The sequence below is a fragment of the Salvelinus alpinus genome, chromosome 1 (genome assembly GCF_045679555.1).
Source record: "Salvelinus alpinus chromosome 1, SLU_Salpinus.1, whole genome shotgun sequence".
NCBI classification, from domain to species: Eukaryota; Metazoa; Chordata; class Actinopteri; order Salmoniformes; family Salmonidae; genus Salvelinus; species Salvelinus alpinus.
Window position 1 is genome coordinate 75,080,674 of NC_092086.1, and position 22,300 is coordinate 75,102,973.

A 22,300-nucleotide genomic window follows, 5' to 3' on the forward strand; every position below is an offset into this window, starting at 1 on the left:
ATGAAGGAGGGCCACACTGAGTTACTTTTAGAGGCCGAGGCAGTCAGTGGTGGAAGGGTGGAGGTGGGGGGCTGGAGTGAGTCTCCCTCACAATGCCCCTTTTTCACAGACGGCCTGCCTCTTTCAGTGCTGTTATTTTCCGGATACCTCTGTCACATTGTGCAGGGAGGGGAAAGGGGGGTAGGTTTGAGGGAGGTGGAGGGTGCAACTGCATCACTAAATGTTTTCTTTAGGAACAGGCCACCGCTTGTTTCACTACCAACGGAAAACAACGAGGGTCTTGGAGACAAACACCCTCTGCAGGCAGCAGAAGGTGCGGATAAGTGCACTGGCGGGCAGACGGACTGACTGGCAGGCTGGGTCAGTTGAGAACATGTTCCTCTCGGGCTCGTATGCACACCATATACATATACATACACACCATAAACCATACAAACAAACCTGCGTGCAACACAAACACACTCACCAAAACACACACATCGCATGTAATGAACGTCACTGTCATTTAACAGCTTTGCTTCCTCCCTCATAGGTCCACTACTGGGGTTGATTTTGCAAATCACAATCCTGTCTCGCAATGCCTTAGCCAGCTACGCCAAGGAAAAGCTAGCAATTCAATGGCATGGGTAGAGGCATTTCAAGTCGAGGAGTGAGCCTACAAATTCAACTTGGTTACACATACGCACAAGCATGTACGGTAGAGCAGGTTAGCTAGCCTAGCGGTGAAGAAGGACCAGTGGTTCTACAAGAGGGTAGCTTTAGCATAGCTAGTGTGTAGCGTAGCACTAGCCACCACGTTCCATGAGAGAAGTAGCATTAGCGTAGTACTACTACCCACCGTGTCAGTGTTGATGGGCTGGAAGAGGATGGCTGGGGTACTGTGGAACACTTGGTTCTGCTGTACAAACTGCTGCTGGTGGAAGTCCTGCATCATCTGAAGAGAACACACGAACATACGCAGATGCACACACACATGCAGACACGCGCACACACGCAGACACGCACACATAGCCATTTAGTTAACCTCATAATACAGCACAATAGAAGCAACTGATAATCTGAAAGAGGCATAAAGGGATTAGAATAGATTAAAGTCATTATCATGACAGAAGAGGCCTTAAACTCCTTTGAGAGTTTATTATGTCATCGGCGAGCGACCACACTGTTCTTATTTAAGCCAGGGCCATCGAAGGACCACTGACGGTCAGAGCAGAGTGTAGCATGACCTAAAGTCACAGGGGAGCATTCACGGTCACCTCAAGGGTCATAGGAAGATTACCAGAGAGAGGTCAAAACTATATACCCACACACACAGCCTGCTGTGGCGTCACAGTGAAAGAGGAACCATATGAGTCAGCCGGTAGAAATCTGACCCCTCTGTGGGATTTGGCACCTACAGCTCACTGCCTCCCTGCATATACACAGTACCAGTCAATAGAATCATGCAGTAACCAGAAAAAGTGTTCTTCAAAGTAGCCACCCTTTGCCTTGATGACAGCTCTGCACACTCTTGGCATTCTCTCAACCAGCTTCACGAGGTAGTCACCTAGAATGCATTTCAATTAACAGGTGTGCCTTGTTAAAAGTTAATTTGTGAAATGTCTTTCCTTCTTAATGCGTTTCAGCCAATCAGTTGTGTTGTGACAAGGTAAGGGTGGTATACAGAGGATAGCCCTATTTGGTAAAAGACCAAGTCCAAATTATGGCAAGAACAGCTCAAATAAGCAAAGAGAAACAACAGTCCATCATTACTTTAAGACATGAAGGTTTGTCAATCCGGAACATTTCAAGAACTTTGAACGTTTCTTCAAGTGCAGTCGTAAAAAACATCAAGCTCTATGATGAAACTGGCTCTCATGAGGACCGCCACAGGAAAGGACGACCCAGAGTCACCTCTGTTGCAGAGGATAAGTTCCTTAGAGTTACCAGCCTCAGAAATTGCAGCCCAAATAAATGCTTCACAGAGTCTCTCTGAACATCAACTGTTCAGAGAGACTGTGTGGATCAGGTCTTCATGATCAAATTGCTGCAAAGAAACCACTACTAAAGGACACCAATAAGAAGAAGAGACTTGCTTGGGCCAAGAAACACAAGCAATGGACATTGGACCGGTGGAAATCTGTCCTTTGGTCTGATGAGTCCAAATTTGAGATTTTTGGTTCCAACCGCCATGTCTTTGTGAGACGCAGAGTAGGTGAACGGATGATCTCTGCATGTGTAGTTCCCACCATGAAGCATTGAGGAGGAGGTGTGATGGTGTGGGGGTGCTTTGCTGGTGACACTGTCTGTGATTTATTTAGAATTCAAGGCACACTTAACCAGCATGGCTACCACAGCATTCTGCAGCGATACACCATCCCATCTGGTTTGCGCTTAGTCCCACTATCATTTGTTTTTCAACAGGACAATGACCCAACACACCAACAGGCTGTGTAAGGGCTATTTGATCACCCAACTTCAACCCAATTGAGATGGGTTGGGATGAGTTGGACCGCAGAGTGAAGGAAAAGCAGCCAACAAGTGCTTAGCATATGGTGGAAACTCCTTCAAGACTATTGGAAAAACATTCCAGGTGAAGCTGGTTGAGAGAATGCCAAGAGTGTGCAGAGCTGTCATCAAGGCAAAGGTTGGCTACTTTGAGGAATCTAAAATATATTTTGATTTGTTTAACACTTTTTTAGTTACTACATGATTCCATATGTGTTATTTCATTGTTTTGATGTCTTCACTAATATTCTTCAAGGTAGAAAATACTAATAATAAAGAAAAACCCTTGAATAGGTGTCCAAACTTTTGACCGGTACTGTACGTTCATGCTGGGTTGAGCGTAAACTACAGTCATGTTACAGAAACACAAGATGACCCCAAGAGCCCCGGACTAAGATCGCTGAGGGGTAACTGAATAGCTAGGAAGACAACAGCGTATTGGGATAAGTAATTAGTAATGTCTAAATCTTTAAAGCTAGAATCCATAGTTGCTACACACATTTTTGGACTTAAATGATATTATACCCATAGATTTTAAGAATATAATTTATGAATGCCTCATGAGCTTTGTTCAATGGTCGTACCCCATTAGAACCCAAAATATAAGCTTGCTTTACTCCAATGTTTGGAAACAACGTAAACAAACACTTGTATAGCCTCAAAACATGGTTAAAACTATACATTTGATATCATGGAGGGTCAGTCTTTGCATGCATAACTCTCCAGCCCCATCCCTTAGCTTTTTAGCAAAACAGGGGTGGGGAGTTACTTTGTTATTGTTTAAATGAACAATTCTAGCTTTAAAATAAAAATATGGACCTAAACAATGGTATACATGCTAACTTGACCATCTGGGTTTTGAACCTGGGTCTCCTGCACACTCTGAGCTAAAGCCTAGGCATTAGCTCGGGGGAGTTAACGCAATCCTTCAGCTTTCAGGCAAGGTTCTGGACGAACCACCTGTTACACCGACTTCCCAGCATTCTCTGCATAGAAACTCTCTCCCAAAGTAAAAAAAAAACCTCCAATAAAAGCCTGGTTTGTGCTGTATAGCCAATATCATTAGACCATAGGAGTTGGCAAGACAGCACAAACAGATCTTGGTCCAGGCTAGTTCAATGAAGGATAATACCTGCGGCCATTAGTATCAAGCATCTCAGAATTCCCTGTTCAAGTTCCATTTCCTATACATTTTTCATCTAAAAGGCAAAACTGATTTTGGATCAGCGCTCCTTCGAGACACTTGACACATACGGCCACTGGGCTAGTTTGCGTGCGCTCACCCCGTTGGAGCTCTCCAGGAGGATGTTGAAAGTGTTGTGAACAGCCTGGTAGGACTCAAGCTCCATCTGGCACAGAGAGACCAGGTAGTCCTTCACCTGCTCATAGATGCTCCCATCCAGGACCTGAGGAGCGCAGTAAACAGGGAAAGAACTTAACTTGTAATTTATCAGTAATGCAGCAATAACCCTCCATCTCACTCACTCGCACACTGGTGGTGGCGTTCCAGGTAGCCTGTTTTTGCAGTCATGCTAACTATAACACAACAATCACCTGAGATATGAGGCAACTGCAATTTTCTTTTAGCTGAAATGCCCCCATACTTTGTGTGTGCCAACGCCTCACCTTAATGCAGTCGATCAGGTCAGTGTCGTAGTAGCGCTGCTGGTGAGCGTTAGCCGCAGCTAGCGTGAGGAGATAGTCGTTCCTGGCATGGGTGGCTTTGGAGTTACACTCACTCCTCTTGGCTTTCAGCTGAAAACATGCACATCAGTAACTTAGTTTGATAGTTGTACTTTTTTTCCTTTCCATTCCCATATGCACTTGAGTTTGTAGTCATGGCCAATTGGCCATACATAAAATGGATTCATTTAATTCTCTCACCTTTACACTTGCCCTCTGCAGACTGGACCTGGATTGGAAGAGACTCAGTTTGGACCTGGACAGAACAGAAGGAGAGATGGAACATGTATGTGAACAGTCACACAAGACCAATGATTCCCTATAGTCTTTTACATTGTCACTACTGTACATTCGTGAGGATTGGATAGGTAGCATTATGGCAATAGCTCCACCTTTCCCTCAGATTTGTTACCCATCTGATCCTCTCAAATCTCCACAAGGCCGTAGGGGTACGATTTTTTTGTTTGTGTGTGTGTGTGCGTGCAATTACTTGGCGTCCTGCTCGGCCTTGTCCCTGACGGCCTGGGCCATGGTCTCTGTTTCCTGGTACTTCTTTCTGGTCTTAGCCAGCTCCTTCACCGAGTCCTGCAGCTCCGCCTGCACCAGCATCAGCTGGTCAATACACTGAACAAATAACCAGAGGGCATACTGGTCAGTACACTGGAGAATAGTGCTGAGCGATTAACCAACTTTTCTGGGGGTTTTCTGTTATTAAATTTATTGACCGATGTCGGTTCAATTACTTGAATTCCATTTAGACAGACGGATCAGAGAGGAACCAGAGGGCAAAGCGAGAGGTTTCACTTTTGCCAAGATAAGTCAAAAATAAGCACCAAAGCGAAGTCTATTGGCTTAGTTTGGACCTAAGCTTGTCGCCTGCATTCCCGCCTTTGGGACAACAACTCCCATTGTTAGGGCGTAAACGGGAGCATCTCGTCATTATATACAGATCTTTGGATACACTTTTACGCCTGCTACATTAGGTTAGATACACAGACTGCATAGACCGCATGAGAGAGTAATGTACACAACAACGACAAGAGGGACAGAGACAGTTCGTGAAAGTATGCCTTATCAACTTTGAAGAACTAGTAAAATGATTGTCAGACAGCTCTGCAGCATAATATGCAGTTTGGCAAAATATGAAGATAGTACAGTATGGGGAGCACATAGCGTTGTATGGCCTGGCTGCCTGCTACTGCCTGAGCAGAGATGATTACTTTAAGGAATGAAAAATAATAAAGCCATCAAATAAAAACTAAGTAGCTGAAATATTGCATAGTAATTTCCTATTTTTCTATTGATGTCTACCCAATGTGGACCTGACAGAGACAATGAAATATTATCAATGTTCACTATTTTTGGCTTTGGAATTTCCAATAAAAGCTCTAAAATCAATTTAACTTCATTATCTCATAATGCATTTTATGTTTTAAAAAAAAGTCACAACCAAAAACCGTGATAATTTGACCTAGAAAAGACCTAGAAAAGCACTAATAGCTCAGCACTACTGGAGAAACAACCAGAGGACATACAGTCAGCTGGTCAATACACATAGTCAGCTGGCACAGTATGGCTCATGTGGTGAAACATGTCAAATATCCTGACTCATTGCTAATACAGTTACCCGAGCCATGGCTCACTTCCTTCCCTCAGACAGTACAGGACTATCAGGGCCATGACTGGCCAATAGCTTCTACCCCCAGATCACGAATAGCCACTAGGCAGCTACCTGCTCCCCCCACCCTGCAATTACATCTGCGTACCTGTACATGTGACTAATAAACTCAATCTAATAACATACCTGGACAAGCATGCTTGTTCCACTGGTAGCCATGCTAAGATGTTTGTACTAAGAATAAATATGATATTCCTATTAGGTCAGTCAGGGTGAACAAGAGGGTGCTAGTTGATGGTAGCCAGCGGAATGTGGATAGAGATAAATAGAGAGCAAGTGTTGGCCAAAGCCTGACATCCAGTGATCATATGGACAGGGTGGCCATGTGGCCAACTCTTAGCTGATGATATTGAAGCAAAGCGTCCAGGCTTGGGCATGTTCAGTAGGGCGAAAACGTTTCAAAATGGACTAAAACAGGGAGTTAAGGTTTTGCTACAGTGTGCCAAACTGAACATGACCCAGTATATGAAAAGAGCGTACCAAGAAAAACGTTGTTTGCTGAAGTGCGAAGGCCCACCTGAACTATGACCCAGTATATATTAATACAGTGTCTTGCAAAAGTATTCAGACCCCCTTGGATGTCTTCACTTTTGTTACAAAGTGGGATTAAAATGGATTTACTTGTCTTTTTTTGTTGTCAATTTACACACAATACTCTTATGTCAGTGGAAGAATTATTATTTATTTAAGATAAATTCATAACTATAATAATCGTTGCATAAGTATTCCACCCCTTTGTTTAGGCAAGCCTACATTTGTTTAGAAGACAAATTTGGCATAACAAGTTACATGGACTCACTTTTTTTTATGACTAACACATCCTCTGTCCTCCATACATATAACATCTGTAAGGTCCCTCCAGTCAAGTATTGAATTTCAAGCATAGATTCAACTACAAACATCAGGGAGCTTTTCGAAAGCCTCAAAGGGCAGTGATTGGTAAATTGATAACAATAACAAAATCAGACATTGAATTTCTCTTTAAGCATAATAATTATGTTGTGGAGTATGTATTAAACCACAAAGACACAGGGATCTTACCACGAGGCCATTGGGGATTTTAAAACAGCTACAGAGTTCAATGGCTGTGATGGGAGAAAACGGAGGATGGATCAACAACATTGTAGTCGACTCCACTCTTAAATTGCCGTCTAGTCATGATCCCCAATATGTTGACAGAGCTTGAAGAATGGTTAAAAGAATAATGGGCAAATATTGCACAATGCAGGTGTGCAAAGCTCTTATACACTTACCCAAGAAGACACGGCTGTAGTCAATGCCAAAAAGTGTTTCTAACATGTATTGACCCAGGGAGCTGAATACTTATGCAACGACTATGTTTTAGAGTTATTACATTGTTATTATTTTTCCTTCCACTTTGGCATTAGAATATTTTGTGTAGATTGTAGACAAAAAAGTACAATTCAATTAATTTTAATCCCACTTTGTAACACAATAAATCCAAGGGGTCTGAATACTTTTGCACAGCACTGTATATAACAGTGCATTCGGAAAGTATTCATACCCCTTGACTTTGGGGCGGCAGGTAGCCTAGTGGTTAGAGTGTTGGGCCAGTAACCGAAAGGTTGGTAGATCGAATCCCTGAGCTGACAAGGTAAAAATCTGTCGTTCTGCCCCTGAACAGTTAACCCATTGTTCCTAGGCCGTCATTGTAAATAAGAATTTGTTCTTAACTGACTTGCCTAGTTAAATAAAATATGTCCACATTTTGTTAGATTCATCAAGGATCTCTGTACTTTGCTCCGTTCATCTTCCCCTCGATCCTGACTGGTATCCCAGTCCCTGCTGCTGAAAAACATCCCCCATCGCAATGCTGACACCACGCTTCACCGTAGGGATGGTGTCAGGTTTCCTCCAGACATGACGCTTGGCATTCAGGACAAAGAGTTCAATCTTGTTTTCATCAGACCAGAGAATCTTTTTTCTCATGGTCAGAGTCCTTTAGGTGCCTTATCAAATCAACTCAAAATGTATTGGTCACATACACGTGTTTAGCAGATGTTATTGCGGGTGTAGCGAAATTTTTGTGATTCTAGCTCAGACAGTGCAGTAATATCAGTTTCACAACATAACAACAAAAATACACATAAATCTAAGTAGGGTTGCAAAGGGTCAGAAACTTCCCAGGAAATGTCCTGGAAGTCCTGGAATGTTGGGAATTTTGCTTAAATTTATCAAAAAAAGTTAGCTTATAACAGTGAACCTTTTTTGTGGGATACACAAGGCAATTTTAGGTCTTGTGGCATATTTTGGTTAAACTATCCCCAATTCAATGGAATTGCAACCCTCTGCATGCACAGTGCATTCTTCCATCACATGTGCAGCGCACTATTCCATCACATGTCCAGCTGATTGTCAAGATCTTGCACACGAATGAGATGCTATTGAGCCCAAACTAAACACTTTGAGCCGAGGACTACTTGCTTTCTGGTAAGTTTTGATTACAATACTGAGTGGGGTGAATATAAACTCAGCAAAAAAAGAAACGTCCCTTTTTCAAGACCCTGTCTTTCAAAGATAATTCGTAAAAATCCATATAACTTCACAGATCTTCATTGTAAAGGGTTTAAACACTGTTTCCCATGCTTGTTCAGTGAACCATGAACAATTAATGAACATGCACCTGTGGAACGGTCGTTAAGACACTAACAGCTTACAGATGGTAGACAATTAAGGTCACAGTTATGAAAACTTAGGACACTTAAGAGGCCTTTCTACGGACTCTGAAAAACACCAAAAGAAAGATGCCCAGGGTCCCTGCTCATCGGCGTGAACGTGCCTTGGGCATAGTACAAGGAGGCATGAGGACTGCAGATGTGGCCATGGCAATAAATTGCAATGTCCGTACTGTGAGACGCCTAAGACAGTGAAACAGGGAGACAGGACGGACAGCTGATCGTCCTCGCAGTGGCAGACCACGTGTAACAACACCTGCAAAGGATCGGTACATCTGAACATCACACCTGCGGGACAGGTACAGGATGGCAACAACAACTGCCAGAGTTACACCAGGAACGCACAATCCCTCCATCAGTGCTCAGACTGTCCGCAATAGGCTGAGAGAGGCTGGTTTGAGGGCTTGTAGGCCTGTTGTAATGCAGGTCCTCACCAGACATCACCGGCAACAACGTCGTCTATGGGCACCGTCGCTGGACCAGACAGGACTGGCAAAAAGTGCTCTTCACTGACGAGTCGCGGTTTTGTCTCACCAGGGGTGATGGTCGGATTCGCGTTTATCATCGATGGAATGAGTGCTACAACTGAGGCCTGTACTCTGGAGCGGGATCGATTTGGAGGTGGAGGGTCCGTTATGGTCTTGGGCGGTGTGTCTACAGCATCATCGGACTGAGCTTGTTGTCATTGCAGGCAATCTCAATGCTGTGCGTTACAAGGAAGACATCCTCCTCCCTCATGTGGTACCCTTCCTGCAGGCTCATCCTGACATGACCCTCCAGCATGACAGTGCCACCAGCCACACTGCTCGTTCTCTGCGTGATTTCCTGCAAGACAGGAATGTCGGTGTTCTGCCATGGCCAGCGAAGAGCCCACATCTCAATCCCATTGAGCACATCGGGGACCTGTTGGATCGGAGGGTGAGGCCTGGGGCCAATCCCCCAGAAATGTCCGGGAACTTGCAGGTGCCTTGGTGGAAGAGTGGGGTAACATCTCACAGCAAGAACTGGCAAATCTGTTGCAGTCCATGAGGAGGAGATGCACTGCAGTACTTAATGCAGCTGGTGGCCACACCAGATACTGACTGTTACTTTTGATTTTGACCCCCCCTTTGTTCAGGGACACATTATTCCATTTCTGTTAGTCACATGTCTGTGGAACTTGTTCAGTTAATGTCTCAGTTGTTGAATCTCATGTTCATACAAATATTTACACATGTTAAGTTTGCTGAAAATAAATGCAGTTGACAGTGAGAGGGCGTTTCTTTTTATATGAGTTTATTTTATATGGCACACATGGTTGTGTTAACTAGTAAATAGTAGCCTACAACAAAGTGTGTTTAAATCATTTTTAACTTGTTAACATTTTCTGCTAGTTAGTTTTTGCTACCATGTCGGTTTTAGCTTGCTTGAGCCTGCTGATTGAGGAGTGTTAATTCACCTGTTTCCATACATGTTTCATCTTAAAACATTTATCTTACAAAGGGGTTGCTTAATCTAACTGTTTAACTATTTATCTGTACATGGAATTGTATGTTTCTTTTTACTCATTTTTTTCTAATCTGAAAATGGAGACATTTCACTGCAGTTAATGTAGAAAAGCTGTGTAAATTCGCAAATACTGTGCCAAGTCATATGTGAAAAATGCAACAAAGATGCAAAATCATCTGGCCAAGTGCCTAAAGTTCCCTCAGCGCTCACAACAAGCAACTTCTGACAAAAGCCCCTTTTACTTCTATTCGAGGTGATAATACTGAATCAAACATCAATAGCAACAGCTCATGGTCCTCCTGGAATCAGAAGTTTTTTTTTTACTCAATGGAGGAACGTAGTCAGAGAAATGCTGATGAATGTCTTGCTCGAGCTGTGTATGCAACTGGTTCTCCTCTGATGCTCACAGGCAATGTGTATTGGAAGAGATTTCTGAGTATTGTTCGCCCAGCATACACCCCTCCAACCAGACATGCTTTATCTACTCATTTGCTGGATACAGAGTTCAGAGTTCAAGTGAAGGTCAAGCAAATCATAGAGAAAGCAGACTGTATTGCAATCATCTCTGATGGGTGGTCAAATGTTTGTGGACAAGGAATAATTAACTACATCATCTCCACCCCTCAACCAGTATTCTACAAGAACACAGACACAAGGGACAACAGACACACCGGTCTCTACATTGCATATGAGCTGAAGGCAGTCAATGACCTTGGACCACAGAAGGTATTTGCACTGGTGACAGACAATGCTGCGAACATGAAGGCTGCTTGGTCTAAAGTGGAGGAGTCCTACCCTCACATCACACCCATTGGCTGTGCTGCTCATGCATTGAATATGCTCCTCAAGGACATCATGGCACTGAAAACAATGGATACACTCTACAAGAGAACCAAGGAAATTGTTAGTTATGTGAAGGGTCATCACGTTATAGCAGCAATCTACCTCACCAAGCAAAGTGAGAAGAATAAGAGCACCACATTGAAGCTGCCCAGCAACAGCCGTTGGGGTGGTGTTGTCATCATGTTTGACAGTCTCCTGGGAGGGAAGGAGTCTCTCCAGGAAATGGCCATATCACAGTCTGCCGATATGGACAGCCCCATCAAGAGGATCCTCCTGGATGATGTATTTTGAGAGAAAGTGGTAAGCAGCCTGAAACTCCCGAAACCTATAGCAGTAGCCATTGCATGGATTGAGAGAGACAATGCCATCCTGTCTGCTTGCAGATGTCAGAGAAGAAATCCGTACTGCCCTGCCCACTTCACTGTTGCTCCAAGCAGAGGAAACTGCAGTTCTGAAATACATCAAAAAGCATGAAGACTTCTGCCTGAAGCCCAAACACGCCGCAACTTACATGTTGGACCCCAAGTATGCTGGCAAGTGCATCCTGTCTGGTGCAGAGATCAACAAGGCCTATGGTGTCATCACAACTGTGTCTCGCCACTATGGCCTGGATGAGGGCAAGGTTCTGGGCAGTCTGGTGAACTGGTCCTTGTTTGGGAACACACACCAAAGCACGCAACAGGCTGACCAAAACAAGGGTTGAAAAATTGGTGGTCATCCGGACAAATTTGAGGCTTTTTGAGCCCGACAACGAGCCATCCTCAACAAGGTTGGAAAGTGACAGTGAAGATGAGGCCTCAGAGTCTGATGTTCAAGAGGTGGACATTGAGAAGGTCCAGGGAGAAGACATGGAATCCTGAGAGGTCGACAACCAAAGCTTTAGTTTCTAGACTATCATTTTACAGATGTATGATATAAACGTTTTTGGGAGATGCGATGGATCCTTGGGGATCATTCAATATTCCCTTTCTTTTGTTGTTCAGTGAAATCATCCCATGTGAAGAGTCAACTCATTTAATAAAAGTTAAAATCGTAACTAAATTGTTATTTCTTTTCTATTGGAAGGATTTAATCATTTGCAATTATGTCTACTTATGATAAGGTAAAAGGTTTATGTTTCTGTCTCCATATGATATGGTAAATATATCCAATGCATTGAAATGGTATTAATATTAATTCCCATATATTCCCACGGAAAGTTTCCACCTCTGAATATTCCCCAAAATGTGCATTCCTAAATCTAAGTAAAGAATGAATTAAGAATATATATACATATATGTCAGAGCGGCATTGGACTAAGATACAGTGGCATAGTATAGAGTACAGTATATACATATGAGATGAGTAATGCAAGATACGGAGATATTATTAAAGTGGCTAGTGTTTAATTCCTTAAAGTGACCAGTGATTCCTAATCTATGTCTACAGGCAGCAGCCTCTGATGTACTAGTGATGGCTGTTTAGCAGTCTGATGGCCTTGAGATAGAAGCTGTTTTTCAGTCTCTCGGTCCCAGCTTTAATGCACCTGTACTGACCTCACCTTCGAGATGATAGCGGGGTGAACAGGCAGTGGCTCGGGTGGTTGATGTCCTTGATGATCTTTTTGGCCTTCGTGTCCAGGAGGGCAAGAAGTTGCCCCCGGTAAAGCGTTGGGCAGATCGCACCACCCTCTGGAGATCTTTGCGGTTGTGGGCGGCGCAGTTGCCGTACCAGGCGGTGATACAGCCCGACAGGATGCTCTCAATTGTGCATCTGTAAAAGTTTGTGAGGGTTTTAGGTGTTAAGCCAAATTTCTTCAGCCTCCTGAGGCCTTTCGGCAAACTCCAAGCAGGCTGTCATGTGCCTTTTACTGAAGAGTGGCTTCCGTCTGGCCACTCTACCATAAAGGCCTGATCAGTGGAGTGCTGCAGAGATGGTTGTCCTTCTGGAAGTTTCTCCCATCTCCACAGAGGAACTCTGGAGCTCTGTCAGAGTGACTGTGGGTTCTTGGTCACCTCCCTGACCAAGGCCATTCTCCCCTGATTGCTCAGTTTGGCCAGGCAGTCATCTCTAGGAAGAGTCTTAGTGGTTCGAAACTTCTTCCATTTAAGAATGATGGAGGCCACTACGGACAATTCCTTTGACCTCATGGCTTGGTTTTTGCTGTGACATGCACCGTCAACTTGAGACCTTATATAGACAAGTGTGTGCCTTTCTAAATCATTTTCAATCAAATGATTTTAACACAGATGGACTCCAATCAAGTTGTAGAAACATCTCAAGGATGATCAATGGAAACAGGATGCACATGAGCTCAATTTTGAATCTCTAAGGAGTTTTTCCTAGCTACCGTGCTTCTACATCTGCATTGCTTGCTGTTTGGGGTTTTAGGCTGGGTTTCTGTATAGCACTTTGTGACATCTGCTGATGTAAAAAGGGCTTTATAAATACATGTGATCATAGCAAAGGGTCTGAATACTTATGTAAATAAGGTATCTGTTTATTTGTAATACATATTCAATAATGTAGAAAACCAGTTTTCGCTTGTCATTATGGGGTTTTGTTTGTAGATTGATGAGGAAAATGTTTGATTTAATCCATTTTAGAATAAGGCTTTAAAAAAAAAGTAAAAGGGGTTTAATACTTTCCAAAATGCAATGTATACACTGGTTTGTATCCAAAGAACAGCAGACTTCTCCTTAGAAAGCACATATCCTGAACTGGTTCAGTCATTTCAACTCACCAGCTGTATAAATGGAGACATGCGTCAAATAATCTAAACCATGTGAGAGAGCAAGAGGGCGAGCGAGATTGAGGATAGAGACGGGGTGGCGGGAGTCTAAACTATGGAAAGCTCAGCAGTTTTGTGGTGATTTGCCTTCCATACCTTCCTGAGCTGCTGCTCCTTCTGCAGCCTGGCAGTCTTGGCAGGGTCTGACACTTGGTTCCTGTAGTTCTCACAGGCCGTGATCCTGGTTTGGCTCACTTGCACTATGCCCTCCAGGTATGCCTTCCACAACGTGTACATGTTCCTGTGACAACAGACAGACAATAGTCAGTGTGAATACTGGTAATATCCCTGATATTTTTTTATGTTCTTGGTTATGACGACACAATACAAGAACTGTTGGTTCAACCAGTTAATCTTTTGAACAAGAACCTTTATTTAAAAGGCAATGACAATTCGGACATGAGAGGACCTGGACTAAATACAGTAAAAAATATCAAAGAGTCTAGAAAAAAATGCCAAATAATAATATGTAGCTTTCAATAATACACACTGATACTGGTAGTACTATTACGGAAGAACGAGAGAGACATTTCTGACGCTGCTGAGACAATAATGGTTCACTCATTGGCTAGAGGTCTTACCCGTGGTCTGTTGGCTCCTCTGATAGGCTGTCTGGCCATTCCCTCTTCAGGTACTGATTGGCCAGCTTGTGTAGAGCCTGGGAGGGAGGAAGAGGATCGATGACCTTTCATCTCTGAACTCCAGACCCACTTACTGTGCCCCACTTACTGAGCTTACAGTTGAAGTCGGAAGTTTACATACACCTTAACCAAATACATTTAAACTCAGTTTTCACAATTCCCGACATTTAATTCTAGTAAGAATTACCTGTTTTAGGTCAGTTAGGATCACCACTATATTTTAAGAATGTGAAATGTCAGAATAATAGTAGAGAGAATGATTTATTATTTCAGCTTTTATTTCTTTCATCACATTCCCAGTGGGTCAGAAGTTTACATACACTCAATTAGTATTTGGTAGCATTGCCTTTAAATTGTTTGCCTTCAGCATTGCCTTTAAACCCTTGTTGTCCTTAAGCCATTTTGCCACAACTTTGGAAGTGTGCTTGGGGTCATTGTCCATTTGGAAGACCCATTTGCGACCAAGCTTTAACTTCCTGACTGATGTCTTGAGATGCTGCTTCAATATATCCACATCATTTTCCTCCCTGCTGATGCCATCTATTTTGTGAAGTGCACCAGTCCCTCCTGCAGTAAAACACCCCCTCAACATGATGCTGCCACCCCCGTGCTTCACGGTTGGGATGGTGTTCTTCGGCTTGCAAGCCTCCCCCTTTTTCCTCAAACATAACAATGGTCATTATGGCCAAACAGTTCAATTTATGTTTCATCAGACATTTCTCCAAAAAGTACGATCTATGTCCCCATGTGCAGTTGAAAACCGTAGTCTGGCTTTTTTGTGGCGGTTGTGGAGCAGTGGCTTCTTCCTTGCTGAGCGGCCTTTCAGGTTATGTCGATAAAGGACTCGTTTTACTGTGGATATAGATCCTTTTGTACCTGTTTCCTCCAGCATATTCACAAGGTCCTTTGCTGTTGTTCTGGAATTGAGTTGCACTTTTCACACCAAAGTACGTTCATCTCTAGGAAACAGAAAGCATCTCCTTCCTGAGCGGTATGACGGCTGCGTGGTCCCATGGTGTTTATACTTGCGTACTATTGTGCGCACTATTGTTTGTACAGATAAACGTGGTACCTTAAGGCATTTGGAAATTGCTGAAATCTGATGTCTTGGCTGATTTCATTTGATTTTCCCATGATGTCAAGCAAAGAGGCACTGAGTTTGAATGTAGGCCTTGAAATATATCCACAGGTACACCTCCAATTAGGCTAATTGACATCATTTGAGTTATCAGAAGATTCTAAAGCCATGACATAATTTTCTGGAATTTTCCAAGCTGTTTAAAGGCACAGTCAACTTAGTGTATGTAAACTTCTGACCCACTGGAATTGTGATACAGTGAATTATAAGTGAAATAATCTGTCTGAAACAATTGTTGGAAAAATGACTTGTATCATGCACAAAGTAGATGTCCTAACTGACTTGCCAAAACTATAGTTTGTTAACAAGAAATTTGTGGAGTGGTTGAAAAACAAGTTTTAATGACTCCAACCTAAGTATGTAAACTTCCGACTTCAACTGTACTTACTGAAACGCTCGTTTTTCGCTTTCCATTACAAAACCTTTTGCTATGGTATGTCCTAATGAACAAGACACTAAACCGTAATCTGTGTGTAGAGCCCTACGGGCCCTGGTCAAAGTAGTGCAGCACAATATAGGGAAGAGGTTGCCCTTTCAGAAGCAGCCATGGACTCATTCACCTGTACTATGTAGAGTTTGCTGGTTTTCTGTTCTACCTGATAATTAATTGCACACACACACACACACCTCTTGTCCCAGTTTGAAATCAGTCCCTGATTAGAGATGAACAATGAAAAAATGCAGTGCGACTGGCTTCGAGGTCCAGAGTTGAGTTAAACCAGAGCAGCACAGCCAGAAATACCACGGACCGGCAGTAAGGTTGAGCTTTGAGGAACTGAAATAGCGTTGCAGAGTAAACAAAGAACATTCATGTTTACATTTATTTATTTTTGGACTTTAGCATGCGATAGTGATGGGGGGGGACCCCGCTACAGTTGACAATATATTGTATAGTTTTGACAATATCGCAATATTATTTTCACACTAGTTGGCTGTACCTGCACCAAAACTCCAGTATTTTTCCTTCATAGCTTGTTCTTCATCTTTTTAAATAGGGAGCCAATTTGTTTCTAGCACTTTTATTTCCACGACTGATCAAAACTCATTTTTTCTCATCGCTCGCTCTTGTCCCTCTGCAACAGACATATGGTCAGCAATTTGTTTGGAACATCAAATCACAGTATCGAATCGCAATACATATCGTAGGTGGTGTAACAGTGTTGCTTCGGTCTCTCTCCTCGCCCCTACCTGGGCTCGAACCAGGGACCCTCTGCACACAACAATTGACACCCTCGAAGCATCGTTACCTATCGCACCACAAAAGCCACAGCCCTTGCAGAGCAAGGGAAACAACTACTTCAAGGTCTCAGAGCAAGTGATGTCACCGATTGAAACGCTATTAGCTCGCAGCGCGCTAACTAGCTAGCCATTTCACACCGGTTACATCGGCACCTAAGTATCATGATAATATCGTATCGTAAGGTCTCTCAGAAATTCCCAGCCCTAGTATGCGAGGGAGCATTTGTTCGCAAAAACGTGCACACGCACGCATGCAGGGCTATACAGAGCACATTCTCAGCTGAACAGAAAGACAGGTGATCTAAATTGGGACTTAAAGTTCATGCAGGGCGGTCAGATCCATCTAGCCAACTCCTATGGTCATTGCCATACCAGAACTATTTGAGTTGGCTATACAGCGCCAACAGATGGGACCAGGCTAAAGTCAATCCACAAGGGACACACTTTAGGCCCAGTCTCTAAACCTTTTGGTCCCCCTGGGTTCTGGTGTCAAAGCCCCAAACGGCAGAATCCACCACCACAAACCCAGCCATTGTGGGAGTCACAGAGAGTGCAGCCAGCAGGGTGTGAGGGAAGAGGGGAAGGCAGGATGGGGTAAGAACAAGGGACAGAGTGTCATTTCATCACTTACTGTGATTTGAATATCAAATCGGGTCATGGCAGCATGCAGGTGTTAAGAGATGAAAAAGAGAGGGTTAGTGAAGAAGAGCCAGAAGGAGGAGGGGTAGGCTAGAGGAAAAGAAGAGTTTCAGAGTCCACTGTGACCCACTTTGATTTAACAGTCTAACTCTAGTCTCTAATTTGGCGACAAAAAACAGAGGATGCCATTTAACCTGCACAGGCCCAATAAAGCCATCTGCTGCTTTTACCAAGGTCCTGTTCATTAGGGCAAACGTTTTGAAACATTTTGCAATGGAAAGTTAATTAGTATTCTGTTTGTCTCTTTTCTTCCATTTGATGCCTAATGCACACGACCTAATAGTTCAGAGACCAAAGCAGAAAGCAGAGTGAGAGGAATACTGTTGTATTATCACAACTGTCTGTCATTGAAACATATTGGGAAAGTCATATTGATTGCATGTACCGCCAATCCTCATCGCTGAACAATTATACAGTGTGTGCTCTTGGTGTAAGGCGAAGGTGCCCTTAGATGCTGATTTTGAGTCCGTTTTTCATTTTCCCAACTAATGGTCAAAGGGACAATCCGCCGTTCAAACAATAAAGTGGTCACACCCTACCACTGATTTGGTAAACAGCTGATGGGGCCACTCAAATTCATGGGCAGAGCTATGGATGCAAGGACTGACTATCTGTGAGATCAAATGTAGAGTTTTAACCATGTTATGAGCCTATATATATATATATTTGTTTTTACAATTACAATGTTTACAAACATTGGAGTAAACACAAGCGCATGAGGCATTTCAAAGTTGGTGTATCGGACCACAAATGCCCCCTGGCGACGAGGGTTCGAGACCCATCTTGGCCACCCTCTGACTATGCCCTCATCTCTACATTTCCTGCTGTACTGTGAAATATATCATATTAATCCTTCAAAATGTTTTACAAAATAATCAAATGGGTATTAATATAAAAGTAAAAACAATTACGTAGCAATCACAGAGTGCCACTTTAAGGTTAGGATTGGGTGAGGGGAAGCTGATCCTAGGGGAAACTTCTCACCACCAGAGATTTTTATACATCTAACCCAAGATATACCATAGCCTGTCATTTCCAATGGGAGCAAATTAATCATAGCGCAGGCAAGCAGATCCAAGCACGTGCTAGCGGGATGCTATTGGCGCGTTCTAGCATGTATTGGCATATTTCTGTTACGGAACGCCTACTCTGATGTGTGCGTATGCAATAACTAAATTCGCCCTCGCGCGCCTAAACAACTACATTTTTTTAATACTTTGACAAAGGGTAAAGTCTACAAAACTTAGTGCACTCGGTTCTTAACAGATTTTAGTTTTAGGAAAAAACTGAATTGAGATGAAATGTTTTGGTAATGACAGAAATCCATCTCGCTCCATCTTCTCCCACTGGGCTTCCTTTCATCACCATATTTGGTGGCGAGTGGAAATGCCAACCGGATGCCCCTGAGCAAGGCAGTTAACCCACTGTTCCCCATGCGCCGAAGACGTGGATGTCGATGAAGGCAGCCCCCCGCACCTCTGATTCAGAGGGGTTGGGTTAAATGCGGAAGACACATTTCAATTGAATGCATTCAGTTGTACAACTGACTAGGTATCCCCCTTTCCCTGTATACATCCGGTTAAACATCTGCCTCATTGCTCTATCTGTGCCAGTGTGTGTGCTCTTTAGGGAAATCAAAATGGCTACAATCAAATGACCTATTATGAAAAAAAAGAAGACACAAACGCGTTCTAGGTAGACAGGGGGTGTTCGTCAGCTGCCATACCCCATTTGTGTCAAAGTACGATGAGTTGTGCATTCTTTTATGGGTCTTTGGGCACCAATGTTGTACTGGACTGTCAGTTGACTAACTGTAGCAGTCTGTTGCTCTGCACAATTCACATCAGCCTCCTTTGTCCTCTTTCATCAATGAACCGTTTTTGACCACCGGCCTGCTGTTGGCTGGATGTCCTTTGGGTGGTGGACCATTCTTGATACACATGGGAAACTGTTGAGGGTGAAAGACCCAGCAGTGTTGCAGTTCTTGACGCTAGTCTTGGGCGGTATACCGTATACCGGGGTATAAGGGAAATAGCCACGGGATGGTTTTTCAATACCGCCAAAACTATTTATTTTAAGTTTTTGAATACTTGTAGTTACTTTTTTAAGTAAATACCTGCAGTCAACTTGTGCAATACATTACGATATAAAGAAGATTGCGTTCATTTCCCACATCATTTTTCATTATGAAACTTACTGGTAGCCCCCATTCGCATGATGTTTTCTCACTCACTGTTGTGCAGCATGCTCCAGGTGATCTAATTACTTATAACTATTATGTTAACTGTCTAAAATGTACTAAATGTTCTGCAGTTCTGCATTTTGTTTGCTAATTTAGTAGCTAGTTAGATATCTAGCTAAGTGGTTAGCTGCTTCCAAAACCAAGCTTCACTTGTTAGCAGAGAATTCCCTCCTGGATCAAGAGCCTTGCTCTCTAATATTTGTTTTTGTGCGTTGTGAGTAGCATTTTTGAGTTACTTGTAAAACTTTGTGCTGGGATGTCTGTCCTGCAAATTGTTTTGGTCAAAGACTGTAAAATGCTCGCAATGCGTTCATTAGCATTTCGTTAACATTCTCTATGGGATATTACATGTACAGTGGGGAGAACAAGTATTTGATACACTGCCGATTTTGAAGGTTTTCCTACTTACAAAGCATGTAGAGGTCTGTAATTTTTATCATAGGTACACTTCAACTGTGAGAGACGGAATCTAAAACAAAAATCCAAAAAATCACATTGTATGATTTTTAAGTAATTAATTTGCATTTTATTGCATGACATAAGTATTTGATCACCTACCAACCAGTAAGAATTCCGGCTCTCACAGACCTGTTAGTTTTTCTTTAAGAAGCCCTCCTGTTCTCCACTCATTACCTGTATTAACTGCACCTGTTTGAACTTGTTACCTGTATAAAAGACACCTGTACACACACTCAATCAAACAGACTCCAATCTCTCCACAATGTCCAAGACCAGAGAGCTGTGTAAGGACATCAGGGATAAAATTGTAGACCTGCACAAGGCTGGGATGGGCTACAGGACAATAGGCAAGCAGCTTGGTGAGAAGGAAACAACTGTTGGCGCAATTATTAGAAAATGGAAGAAGTTCAAGATGACGGTCAATCACCCTCGGTCTGGGGCTCCATGCATGATTTCACCTCGTGGGGCATCAATGATCATGAGGAAGGTGAGGGATCAGCCCAGAACTACACGGCAGGACCTGGTCAATGACCTGAAGAGAGCTGGGACCACAGTCTCAAAGAAAACCATTAGTAACACACTACGCCGTCATGGATTAAAATCCTGCAGCGCACGCAAGGTCCCCCTGCTTAAGCCAGTGCATGTCCAGGCCTGTCTGAAGTTTGCCAATGATCATCTGGATGATCCAGAGGAGGAATGGGAGAAGGTCATGTGGTCTGATGAGACAAAAATAGAGCTTTTTGGTCTAACTCCACTCGCCGTGTTTGGAGGAAGAAGAAGTATGAGTACAACCCCAAGAACACCATCCCAACCGTGAAGCATGGAGGTGGAAACATCATTCTTTGGGGATGCTTTTCTGCAAAGGGGACAGGACGACTGCACCGTATTGAGGGGAGGATGGATGGGGCCATGTATCGCGAGATCTTGGCCAACAACCTCCTTCCCTCAGTAAGAGCATTGAAGATGGGTCGTGGCTGGGTCTTCCAGCATGACAACGACACGAAGCACACAGCCATGGCAACTAAGGAGTGGCTCCGTAAGAAGCATCTCAAGGTCCTGGAGTGGCCTAGCCAGTCTCCAGACCTGAACCCAATAGAAAATCTTTGGAGGGAGCTGAAAGTCCGTATTGCCCAGCGACAGCCCCGAAACCTGAAGGATCTGGAGAAGATCTGTAGGGAGGAGTGGGCCAAAATCCCTGCTGCAGTGTGTGCAAACCTAGTCAAGAACTACAGGAAACGTATGATCTCTGTAATTGCAAACAAAGGTTTCTGTACCAAATATTAAGTTCTGCTTTTCTGATGTATCAAATACTTATGTCATGCAATAAAATGCAAATTAATTACTTAAAAATCATACAATGTGATTTTCTGGATTTTTGTTTTAGATTCCGTCTCTCATAGTTGAAGTGTACCTATGATAATAATTACAGACCTCTACATGCTTTGTAAGTAGGAAAACCTGCAAAATCGGCAGTGTATCAAATACTTGTTCTCCCCACTGTACTTGTTAGCACTGCAAACCTTCAGATTACAGAGGCTATGTGGGGTATGAAAATAGCATCCCTTCTGTTCAGTGCAGGTATTACCGAATATCCCGGTATGGCTCAAGGTCGGCATGAAGGTATGACAATCTGGATACCGCCCAAGCATACTTGACACACTCAAACCGGTGCGCCTGGCACCTACTACCATACCCTGTTCAAAGGCACTAAAATATTTAGTCTGAATGGCACACGTTCTCAATCCATGTCTCAATTGTATCAAGGCTTAAACATCCTTCTTTAACCTGTCTCCTCCCCTTCATCTACACTAGATTTAATTAGTGACATCAATAAGGGATCATAGCTTTCACCTGGATTCACCTGGTCAGTCTGTCATGGAAAGAGCAGGTGCTCCTAATGTTTTGTACACTCAGTGTATATTACTGAGTGGGGGACATGTCAAATCAAAATCACATTTTATTTGTCACATTCTTCGTAAACAACAGGTGTGGACTACTTACGGGCCCTTGCAGAAAGAAAAGAGAAATAATAGGAACGTAAAAGACGTAATATTTAAAGTAATAGATACAATGAGTAATGACAACTTTGCTATACTTACATTTTTATTTTATTTAGGTAGATATGTACATTTAACTAGGAATAAAGTGACAGATAGTAAACAGTAGTAACACCGTATGTGATGAGTAAAAAAAAGTTATTGCAAAAAAGGGTCAATCCAGATAGTTAACCAAATAGC

General features: G+C 43.1%; 1 protein-coding gene across 1 annotated transcript in view; it reads right to left on the bottom strand.

Moving 5' to 3' along the window:
* LOC139548860 (F-BAR and double SH3 domains protein 2-like) overlaps window positions 1-22,300 on the bottom strand; it is a 48,531-nt gene that overhangs the window by 9,125 nt on the left and 17,106 nt on the right. The window contains exons 4-10 of the mRNA XM_071358798.1: window positions 14,227-14,303; window positions 13,742-13,886; window positions 4,661-4,794; window positions 4,372-4,426; window positions 4,114-4,242; window positions 3,771-3,893; window positions 839-934 (exon numbers count right to left, since the gene is read on the bottom strand). Of these exons, the coding sequence (XP_071214899.1) occupies window positions 839-934; window positions 3,771-3,893; window positions 4,114-4,242; window positions 4,372-4,426; window positions 4,661-4,794; window positions 13,742-13,886; window positions 14,227-14,303 (759 nt within the window). The remainder of the gene's footprint in view (window positions 1-838; window positions 935-3,770; window positions 3,894-4,113; window positions 4,243-4,371; window positions 4,427-4,660; window positions 4,795-13,741; window positions 13,887-14,226; window positions 14,304-22,300) is intronic.